We start from the raw sequence: 12,245 nt of genomic DNA, 5'->3' as shown, positions 1-12,245 counted from the left end.
GCGGCGCGCGAGAGAGAGAGAGAGGGCGCGCGCGAGAGCGAGAGAGAGGGGGCGCGCGCGAGAGCGAGAGAGGGGCGCGCGCGAGAGCGAGAGAGGGGCGCGCGCGAGAGCGAGAGAGGGGCGCGCGCGAGAGCGAGAGAGGGGCGAGAGCGAGAGAGGGGCGAGAGCGAGAGAGGGGCGAGAGCGAGAGAGGGGCGAGAGCGAGAGAGGGGGCGAGAGCGAGAGAGGGGCGCGCGCGAGAGCGAGAGAGAAATGTCCATTTGCAACTAACCCCTCCTTCACACAACTGCTTTTTCAGTCCATTGTTGATGCAACGAAGGACAGACCAAATTAGACTAATGGACGTAAATAAAACAGAGGGATTGGACCCCAGGAAGTATACCCTGCTGCTTTGGCAAAAGCTAATGGGGATCCAAATGAACCAATATGGAGGGAGGGGGGAAAAAAATAGGAATTGGGGCAATTAAGCAAAAGCCACAGGTTTAATTTAATTAGCCTCCAATAGCGGTGCTTTCCACTGGAAGCCTTGACGCCATACACTCACACTCCCCCCACCTATGTAGACCAGCCAAGACCTTCAGCCCTGATAACATCATGGGCTTTAGTGTGGCTTTCATTTGATTAGAAATCAAAATGTTTGGGGTGAGGACGATCAGAGAGAATGAAGTAAGGAGAATGTGCATCCACTCACAGAGTTATACCTTTCAGTCATAATTCCCAGTAAGCACGAGCTAACAAGTCTATGGAAACAATACCAAACAACAAGCAATACAATTACATCTAGATCCATGGGATCCTTCAGATACAGACACAGCAAACATATATTTAAGCATGTGTCATGGGTCAGCTTCTCAGACCCAGATTAAGTTTACTGCTGGACTAAAACACATTAATTGGAAAGTCTCCAATCTCCATTTAGTGAACCACCCCACCCCATCGGCTTGTCTGTGGGTGGGCTTAATTATCTACATGAGTGAGTGTGTATGTATGTAGCTATTGCCCACCAGTCTTCACCAACACTGCTGCGGTGACTCATTCTGACTCATACCAGAAAAGGAGAAACACTAAATGTACACACACACACACACACACACACACACACACACACACACACACACCTCAAAGTAATGCAGACATGCAACAGTGCATCCACTCACCAGTCTTCCGGAGAGGGAAATCGTCCCTGCCCTCGTAGGACCCCAGTAGCGGTGGCAGTTTGTAGGATGGCGGCGTTCCCGGAGTGTTACTCTGAGGAGGGGAGTTAGGGTCCAGAGAGGTGTGGTGGGCCCCCCTGATGAAGCCATAACAACAGTTAAGATACCAGAATCAGTTGATACTACTTGTGATGTAGACAAAACAGTCGCTGACTAGATTAAAACCTCTATCCATTTGGCATGACACCCCCTGAGGAAGGTAAACAAGTCATACCCCTCTCTGGAGTTCCAAGTATTTTTAACAGTTCACTCCAGGTCAATGCATCAGTGTAGGAGCTCTAAGAGTCCTAGCTAAGCTATAGCCCTTCCTCCATATTCATTAACTTCCATGGCTCTTGGCCAGTCTGCCAGCTAACGTTAGCCAGCCTCAGAACTCAAATTAGATGTTGATGGTTTGGCTCACCAGCATTTCTGGGGGAAGGAATGGTTTAGTCCGCCAGGTGTGCCAGGCTCTTTTTTGCTCAGGAGGAACTCCTGGAGCTTCAGCTTCACCTCCGTACTGGCAATGGCACCTTCCGGAACAAACCATCACAACACAAAGCTATTATAACTAACAAAGACCAACAGCTATGGAGTAGGAGGACCTAAACTAGAGCAATAACAGCAGCACTGTATCACTTGAAGTGAAAGTGTGATTGAAATATACAGTAGATATGTCATCTGTTTTTACTTTCTGAAAGCTTCTCTTCATACACCAAATATATACTGCTCAGTGTGTGGCCTCTGTACTACTCACTCTCTTTGCCCTTCTCCTTATTGCGTAGCATGAGGAGCTGCTGCTCCAGCCTCTGTTTCTCCAGCTCCTCATGCCTCTGTTGCTCCAGCTTCCTCTTCTGCTCCAGCTCCTGCTGCCGCTTGGCCGCCAGGATCTCCTGCTGCTGCTGCAGGGACGCCAGGGGGAACGAAACCCAGAGAGAGGGGATGTCAAATGAAGCTCAAACTGACTGCCTGAAACTTAACTGATCGGTCCAGTGGCGTGTGGCTAAAGACGTTTCTAACCCCCACCTCTTGCCCCCCCACCCACCAGCCTTCCTAAAGCGTATCCCCGTTACCTTCAGGTGCTCCTGCAGCTGAACCTCATGCTGGCGTGTCAGCACCTCATGCTGCTTCTGGAACTCAGCGAAGAGAAGCTGTTTCTGAAGCTCCTGCTGCTGCTTGAGGAGGAGCAGTTCATGCTGCAGTTGCTGCTCCCTCATGGCTGGGTCCACCCCTCCTCCTCCTCCGCCCAGGGGTCCCAGCCTGGGATCTGTCCTCAGGTCCACGGGACCGCCTCCAACACCCTGCTCACTGCCGCCCACAGGGCTCTGCATCCCCGAGGGGAGAGTTGTCTTCACCTCCACAGCTAGATGGAGGAAGTGGTGGAGAGCGGAGAGAGTGGGAAGGAGAGAAGGAAATGAAGAAGGAAATGAAGAGTAAAGGAGGGCAAACAGAGAGAAGCGAGGGAGACAGAAGGGAAAGGAGGGGAGCAGACAAAGAAGAATAGTTTGTTAAAATGGTGATCAAATAAACAAAGTACAACAGTTTAATATAGGCTTTTTTTCCCCAATCAGAAACAAAACATCATCAGATACTGCTGAAATGGTGAGGTTAAAGTTCAAGGGCTGAGAAGTAATTCCCTTTGATAGAAATGACATTTAGCGTACAGTTTGACTAACATAATACATATGTATTTTAGCTATGCGGCTTGGCACAGATCTACAGTATCTCACTGAGTGAAGTCAACAAGGGCACACTGAGTAGGTTATAGAGACATTCATTGCAGTGACAACCACTTTCTATAAGGACAAATATGTCCCATCTAATAGAGTGACCCTGGCAACTGACCAGGTCCATCTTTCAGTGTATTACTGCTTTCAGAAATCAGACCATGAGTTCAATAATGTTTGGCATGCTAGCTCTCTCTGGGGCCGTTGCATAACTCCACCATGATGACAGAGTTCAGTGGAGTTGGACACACTACTGTTGTACAGTACACACATCAGGAGGAATAAAGTTTGGGGCCTGTTCTTCTCTCTGCTGGCAAAAGTAGGAAGGGTGCATTAGGAGAGTGTTTAAGTGTACTATTTTAAAAGTATGATTCCACAGAAGTGTGTGAGTGCTTATGTGGTTACTGAACAATTCATCACAGTATGTACGTTTATACTGTACATAGTTCAATGACTGAAGGAGCGTCTTGGAGTGTTTCCGTGCGACTGTTAAAGTGTTACGCACAGAGTCATCACTTCATCAGCTGATGAATCAATCATGGTTTACTAGTCATTCATTTTGTATGGCGCATGTTATCGCCCTGGATTACAATGAATCCATCCGTCTGTATCACGGTAGGTAATTCTATACTAGTGTGTCGGTGTATGCATTTTGCTCAATAGGAGACAGTATTGAACGGTAGGGATGGGAGCGGACCTTGCTAAAAATAGCCAGGGCGACTATCGATACAAAGAGGGCACACCATTACATAACCTGGGAGGACCACAGTAGGCAGGGCCGGGACGAGGGCAACGGCGCACAGCATCCCAAAGCCACTGGCAAGCGCTGCTGCCAAACAGTCAAGCAAGCACAGCCACCTGGCAAGGGCCACGCTACGGTTTTCGACCTTCCCTTAAAAATCGGCAGGGAAATCAGGGATTGGAATGGGCTATTGTGTGCCCAAAGTTGGCTTCCAACGCACCTGACAGTTTCCACCATCCATTTGTTTCACCTTTCATTAACCCTCATTTCAATGGCCACAAGGCTTGACATTGGTGCAGGGTCAGAACTGAGTAGGACAAGACGCTGTAAAGTTTAACATTTCAAACAAATGCAGAAAAAAAACAAATGGAAGAGATTAGTGGGCAGGCAGAGAAGCACTCAGTCTGCAACAATGGTCAAGGGTAAAGAGGTTGACTGCCGCCCGTGCATTGGTGGATGTAGAGTATTTGATCCCAGCTGCAGGCTAGGACCTAATGAGAAGGCACCGATTCCGTGTCACAGATGGTTAAGTCACTCAGTGACCAGATAATGAGAGAGAAGCAATAGGCTAACTCCTGTGGGAAAAATAAATGGGAGACTGAGGGAGCAGCTAGCACTAGCTGAAAAGCACAAGCACTGCTTTGTGAGTTTGATTCTGAATGCAATGGCATCTATGAGTGGACCTCTAAGCCCAGAGAACTAAACCAGTTCTTTTTTGTCAAAGTTGCATGTCGTTAAAGATATAGATTTAAAAAAAAAGTAATCTAGGGTCAGAAATGGCTGGGAATTGCCAGGGACATTCACAACACTTAGGTGCCGATATGTATTGTGATTCTCACGAGATAGATAAGATAAGATAAAAGATAGATATCTATGATACTGTGATTTCATTGTGATTTGATGTTCCAAACATAATGCTCACTCATGGTTTAATCTTAGATTAGACCTAACTAGATGTTTTGCAGCATTTACTTTTTAAAGACTAGATTAGTTAAATCCCTAAACTACAGGTGTGTTCATAACTTCAATCTGGAGTGCCAGAGTGTGCACTCTGGGCAATCATAAATTCAGAGTGTTTCACTCTCGGAGCATCCAGAACGCACACTGGACGCTCTGGCCGAGGACCAGGGTTGATCCGAGCGTTCTGACCTCACAACGGCACTCAAGCACCCAAGCTAACCGGCTAATGTTGGCTAGTTTGCTAGCTACTTCCAGACACAAATAGCAGAGCTGGTTAGACTGTTTTCATGTTATCTAGAGCGTTGGTGACTCTGTGCTGCTGGCAAAAATGTAATTATGCTTTTTGCCCATGTTTACAGACACTGGCTATATTCAACGGGTGTTGAGTCTGTAAATTCATCAGTTATTCTGTGCTCTGGCACACTCAGACGAGAGTGCTCAGCTTCCGCAGGGCAGCTCTCTAGGCCCTCTACTCTTTAATATTTTTACCAATGAATGACCTGCCACTGGCATTAAAACAAAGCATGTGTGTCCATATATGCTGATGATTCAACCATATACGCGTCAGCAACCACAGCTAATGAAGTCACTGAAACCCTGAACAAAGAGTTGCAGTGTGTTTTGGAATGTGTGGCCAGTAATAAACATCTAAAACTAGGAACATTGTATTTGGTACAAATCATTCCTTAAGTCCAAGACCTCAGCTGAATCTGGTAATGAATGCCGCGGCTGTTGAACAAGTTGAAGAGGCTAAATTACTTTGCGTTACTTTAGATTGTAAACTGTCTTGGTCAAAACATATAGATTCAATGGTTGTAAAGATGGGGAGAGTTCTAGCCGTAATAAAGAGACGCTCTGCTTTTTTGACACCACACTCCAAAAAGCAAGTTCTGCAGGCTCTAGTTTTGTCTAATCTTGATTATTGTCCAGTCGTGTGGTCCAGTGCTGCAAGGAAAGACCTAGTTAAGCTGCAGCTGGCCCAGAACAGAGGCACATTTTTGCTCTTAATTGTAATCAGACGGCTGATAAAAATACTATGCATGTCAGTCTCTCTTGGCTAAGAGTTGAGGAGAGACTGACCGCATCACTTCTTTTTATAAGAAACATTCATGTGTTGAAAATCCCAAATTGTTTGCATAGTCAACTTACACAAAGCTCTGACACACACACACACACACACACACACACACACACACACACACACACCCTTCTAGACCTATTGATGTAGGTTGTGTGCCTTTTTAAAAATGTATGTAGTTCTGTCCTTGTCTAATGATGTTCTGTATTATGTCATTCTGTATTATGTTTCATGTGGACTCCAGGAAGAGTAGCTGCTGCTTTTGCAACAGCTAATGGGGATCCTAATAAAATACCAAAAAAGATACCAGATAGCCAGAGTGAATTTACAAACGTACCCTATGACTAGTGACACGTGTCATAATGGATTTACCATAGCAATATGTTCAAATTCTATTTCTACAGAAACAAACCAGCACTGGTCATTGCTAGTTTGTTAGCTAGCAAGCAAAGTGAGTTCACTTCAGGCTAATGATTAAATAAATGTTTTACATTTGACACTTTAGTCATTTAGGTGACGTTCTTATCCAGAGCGATTTACAGAAGCAATGTGTGTTAAGTGCCTTGCTCAAGGGCACAGACAGATTTTTCATCTAGTCGGCTTGGGTTACTGGCCCAATGCTCATAGCCGCTAGGCTACCTGCCACAGTCAAAGAGTGAGCCTGCTAGTTGAGTTATACAAACATGATAAAACATGTATCACACTGAAAAAGCACATACACTGACATTTGATTAACTTAAACCGTCTCCTGTGGTAGTTTTGATTTTATCCTTAAACTAAGTTTAACATGTATTTTAAAACAATGGCGCAACATCACATTTGATCTTTTAAAGTCCAAATTAAACTTAGTTAAGAAGGATTAAATGTAACTATGATTAATTTAAAACTTGGTTGAAAAACTTTGTGCAACTAGATTAAATGATAAACCTTGATTTAAGCCAGTTTAAGAGTTAATCCATGTTGGTGCAGCCCACCCTATACAAATGCCGCAGATAGAAGAGAGAGCATGAGAAAACTCATTTTGATCAGTCAGTGCTGAAAACATGTTAGATCACTATTTAAAAAGATGGAAAACAAGCTATAGGATAAAAAAATACCTGCGTTTTGGCACAGGTACAAATCGATATATTGTCCAAAAATAATACTGTGATATGTAACTAACACTCCCCTCCACCATCACTAGGGTCAGAATCTGTTTACGACATCTCAGGTGAATGTGTTTTTTGGTCTTTGCCGAGGGCAGCTGCAAGAGCATGTTTTGAAACTCAGCTAAATTTCAGCCAATTTTACAATAACAATGTAAGTAAGCCTGCCCTGGAACTGAACCGTCGCCATTGTCCTTCATTCCTCCTCTTCACCCTTTTTTCCCCCTCTTCATCACCACCTCCACCCCCTTTCCTCTTGCTCTCCCTCCCAGGTGAATGCTGAGTAGGGTAGCTATGCCAGGCTGGATGATAAATGAGTAGGTATAACTGTGCTTCAGAGGGAGGCCTTTGTCAAAATGCAAAAACAAATACTTAAATCTAAACAAATACTTAAATCTGTTTTTTTTTGTTCTGCAAGCAATTAAGGTGAGCCCTAAGTCAGCAACTACCCATAAAGATTGTAAAAATGCTAATGCAGGGAAAATAAAATGGATATCGATAACGGTAAAGTGGAATAACAGTTGTAAATCACAATAGCAGCTTGCCTCTAGTACTTAAGGCCACAGAGGCTTAGGGGTTGGAGGACTTTAGGATTAGGCCTCCGAGGTAGACCAGATAATAGCATACTTGCAACTTAATATTTGGAAGGTGTTCCTAATGTTTGGTATACTCAGTGTACATTCACATTGTATGTCATAGCATTAGGTAGGATTTTCACCTTAGAGCTTGCTGATTGGAGCGTGCAGAGTTAACCAACAAGATAATGATCCAATAGCTCTGTTGGAGGTCTGGCGGAAGCTTTCGGCTTACTCCAAATAAGATTACTATCCTTTATCAGTCGGCTTCTAAATTTAACCTTCCAGACAATTGTGTGTGTCAGCCATTTGACATCCTTTCATCCCTTTCTTAAGTCGCCAGGAAAACTTTGGCTGTTGGGTGCAAGCCAACCAAATGAGCTTAACATAGATCACCCAAAACACCTCAGTCAAAGAGAATATAGGGGAGAAGGCATTGAATGAATGAGCCAAAGGGAGCGTGCCTATTGCGATGTACCAGATATTCCAAATGATAAGTCACGAGGCCTTCCATTGAAAAAACTATTTACAAATCTGAATGTCAATAATGACTTGTAAAAGCCATCAATGGTGCTCAAATCAATCAATGCTCTCGTTGGTTGGCCCTCGCTTCATACTCGTCACCAAACCCACTGGCTACAGGTTATCTACAAGTCTTTGCTTGGTAAAGCCCGGCCTTCTCAGCTCACTGGGCACCATAGCAGCACGTGCTCCAGTAGGTATATCTCACTGGTCACCCCCAAAGCAAATTCCTCCTTTGGTCACCTTTCCTTCCAGTTCTCTGCTGCCAATGACTGGAACGAACTGCAAAAATCACTGAAGCTGGAGACTCATATCTCCCTCACTAACTTTAAGCACAAGCTGTCAGAGCAGCTCACAGATCACTGCACATAGCTCATCTGTAAACAGCCCATCCAACTACCTCATCCCCATACTGTTATTTATTTTATTTATTTATTTATTTAGCTCCTTTGCACCCCAGTATCTCTACTTGCACACTCATCTTCTGCACATCTATCACTCCAGTGTTTAATTGCTATATTGTAATTACTTCGCCACCATGGCCTATTTATTGCCTTAACTCCCTTATCTTACCTCATTTGCACTCACTGTATATAGACTTTTTTTTCCTACTATGTTTTGTTTATTCCATGTGTAACTGTTGTTGTATGTGTCGAATTGCTATGCATTATCTTGGTCAGGTCACAATTGCAAATGAGAACTTGTTCTCAACTAGCATACCTGCTTAAATAAAGGTTAAATAAATAAATATCAAAATTATACCAACATTGGTGTGACATGATAGGTTGTTGTCAGAGTGGTGCAATGTGCACAGAGGTATTGGGCTCCTTTGCAGTGTTCAAATCCTCAATGAATTTGTAGACACACAAAATACTTTAATAACACTGTCTGGCTGTGAATTGTGCATTCAAAGGAATAATTTGGTGTTGCCTGCTCCACTCTGTTTCGAGACAGTGAGCACAGGGAGTGTGAGGAATGATAGTTTTGATGATCGGCCCAAATGATCAAATGCGGGAACAGCCGCCAGGAGAACTCACAGGGGAGTAGCATCTGAGGCGGAAGGAACTACCAGCAGTCCCATAGCAAATCAGCTATGTGCCAAACAGGTGTGGCTTTAACTCTGCAGCAAAAATAAATAAATTCAGCAACACTTTCTATGAGGCGCTGCATGGTTAATTATAGATGAACAATACATTTCTTCCTAGCCCAATTGATTAGAGGTGATAACATGCTTGAGGCGTTCATTTCTCATCAAAGAACTCCACCACCTTGTCCTAGACAGAGGGTTGCTAAACTTCTGGGTTCAACTTTGGTTCAGAAGTCTACTTCAAAAGAAACAAAACTGACAAAAATTAAAAATAAATTAAAAAGAATGGGAGGGAAGTGAAAGATAACAGGAACCAACAGACTATTTTTGGTCAGAAATGGGACATTAAAAATGTCAGTTTGAACAAGAAAATTAAAGTAATACAGCCTCTTTTTAAATTAGGCAAAAAGTTGCTTGTAAAATCCTTGGACCTGTTTTTGTGTTGACAGGAAAAGAGGGTGTGAGGGAGGAGGCGAGGGCAGAGAGGAGAGGAGGAACAGCCCAGTCATCTGGGTGAAGCTGTTGGTGGCCCTTTGATTAGTGAGGACTTGGGCCAGCCAGGAGGTGGCTGAGAGACATGGAGACAATGCCAAGTGTATTTCCAGGTCCCTAAGAACTATATTTGTGGCCATATCCAATTAAACCACAGTGATGAGACACACTGAAATGGATGCAATTTGACTGTGTCTGCAGACGTCACCAATGAAAATGCACACACACACACACACACACACTTTAAGGACATGGTATGTGATTAAGCAATCCATTTATAAATATTACGACAAAAACAACTAATGGCCTTCGCATACACCCCCTATCCTGCAACAGTATCCACCAGGAATTGTTTAAGTTATGCTTATTCTAAATTAAAAATCACAATTTCCCTCTAAGAATTATATGATCTAACCAGAGACGTATTGTAATTTCTAAATTAGTTACAACAAAGCTCTATTCTTTGCCATGCGAGTTGAAGGGGGTTCACCTAGGGGTCATGATGGGGGCTGTACCAAATGTTTGATGTATTATAATAATTGATTATGCTTATGTTGTATTAATAGAAGGGGAGGGGTTATAAGACCCCGCCCTCCTTACATTTATAGGGTCCTAGACTACAGATTAAGAATATATATTAATTATAGAGGTTTAGTATTGCTCCACAGTTGTTTTCTGGTCTCGTTGCCTCTTCTAAAAAGAGACCCCTCTGAGAAATGTGTGACTGAAGACAGAACTCTGCAGGGGAGTGTAAGAGATAAGAAATTCCACTATAAATCAAATCAACTTGGACATTTACTGCTAAGCTTTTAGATAGCTATATAAAACAAGTTTTTGTTGAGTAGGCATGGTTTTGGTCTCATGAGTAGAAGATAATGACGTAGGCAGTGACATCACAAGGGCTGGACTTTGGGTTTAATAAAATAACATGGGACCTTTTCTTTGATGCAGAACTTACCCGGAAACATGCGTTATGTTCCTGTTGTCAACCTCTGTCTGCAATTGCATTAATAAAGGTTTTTCAATTATTTAATTAAAGATAGTCATAATGCTAATTTCACCAATGAGCCAATGATTGACAAGGAAACGAACCCCAACAGAGTCCTTAAACAATAACTAAAGAAAGCAAGGAGGATGCTCTTGGATAAACAGATACCTCAGAATTTAAAGTGTACAAAAAAAACAAAAACATTTATCTTGTCAGGTTGCGAACACTAGAGGCAAGGGTTGGGGGGGTACTTCCTCGTTAAAAATAAACTAAGGTATTGCATAACACTTGTGTGGAGTTTCAAGGCAGAAACAGAGGAAGAGGTGCGAGGGACATTTCTGGACAAGGAGGCCAACTAGGCCTAATCAATGAAAGGGTAGATACCCTGGGGGAGGGCCAGGAAACAGAGCACTCAAATTTACTCAGATTATATTTTACTCCATGGATTACAGTAATCACCTGGAAAAGAGAGTCTAAAAATAGCACTCCCCCTGCCTCTCCCCCCGTGATGATAGCTGTTTGCATAAGATAGATAGATACACACACACACACACGTTAGAGGGAGAAAGAGTATGCAGGATTTAGGGCTAGCGCAATGTTTTAACTTGGCTACAGCCCTGTATCTAGTCTGTGATAAAATCAAAACCTACTGTATTCACTCAGTGTCCCTGCCTTTGCCAACAGGCAACACGAGTAGGCCTAATATTGAAACTATGCTCAACACTCTTACGACTGATGAGAGGCCTTACAGTGCAGTGCAATTGACTGAATAAAAATGTCTATTTAAATGCTTTATTTTGTATGCCATCATTGGGGAGAGGAAGACCAGTAGATGGCTGTGCTGGTTTGCCACAGCCTTTATGTACAACAACCAAAGTTTTCCCAATTAAGACAGAAAGATCCATCTCCCAAGGGAGTATTCTGGCTTACACACTCCACTGCGAGCTTTGTGTCACCTAATTATGCCAACCACTCCCTCTCTTCCGGAGATGGGCGTCATTTTAAACCTCCACTCAAAGCCGTTAGTTATACAAGACGCTGTCACACAAAGGCATGGATTGTGCCTCCTCTGCCCCTTTTTCCTCCAATAACATGGAGGATGTGAGTCTTCTGGAGAGAGGGCCAGAGGAAATCTTTCTTCCTAATCAAATGAAGACATTAATTAGGCCCTAGCCAGACAAGGATGGAGGAGAGAGCTACAAGCCAGGAGAGCATAGCAGGAGCACAATAAGGGTGGAACGAGTTGGAGATCCAGGGTGCCCCCCTGTCCCCTGTTCAGTTTGTCAGACTTCTTTGATCCATCCAAATCAACGACCAAAGTATCAATGAGATCATTTTGTTGCCGTCATGAATTATGCAAGCCATTAAACTCAGCCGATAGAGGAGCACGCTATCTAGTGAGAACCCCTGCTGTGTGTGACATTGGCCATTTTATTTAACTAGACAAGTCAGTTAAGAACAAATTCTTATTTACAATGATGACCTACCCCAGCCAAACCCTACCAATGCTGGGCCAATTGTGCACCGCCCTATGGGACTCCCAATCACAGCAGATTGTGATACTACAGACCCTGGTTCCAGGTTGTGCCTTACACCACTGCGCCACTCGGGAGACCCAATAAACATGTCAGAAAATAAGTGTTTTTTGGTCTTCTTGTAAAAGGCTTTAATTAGTTTCAAGTTGCGGCTTGTCATGCAATAAGAACGTACATTTTTTATTGATACTGTACATTATC

At 43.5% G+C, this 12,245-nt stretch overlaps 1 protein-coding gene across 1 annotated transcript in view; it reads right to left on the bottom strand.

The window, feature by feature from the left end:
- Positions 1-12,245, bottom strand: part of LOC115171276 (histone deacetylase 5) — a gene marked incomplete in the record, with an annotated part of 50,369 nt that overhangs the window by 19,785 nt on the left and 18,339 nt on the right. Inside the window, 4 exon segments of the mRNA XM_029727933.1 lie at positions 1,158-1,291; positions 1,618-1,726; positions 1,951-2,095; positions 2,267-2,556. Of these exon segments, the coding sequence (XP_029583793.1) occupies positions 1,158-1,291; positions 1,618-1,726; positions 1,951-2,095; positions 2,267-2,556 (678 nt within the window).

Source organism: Salmo trutta, chromosome 32, assembly GCF_901001165.1.
Source record: "Salmo trutta chromosome 32, fSalTru1.1, whole genome shotgun sequence".
Lineage (NCBI taxonomy): Eukaryota > Metazoa > Chordata > Actinopteri > Salmoniformes > Salmonidae > Salmo > Salmo trutta.
The sequence above is the reverse complement of the archived record's forward strand: the minus strand, read 5'-3'. Positions and strand labels throughout refer to the sequence as shown.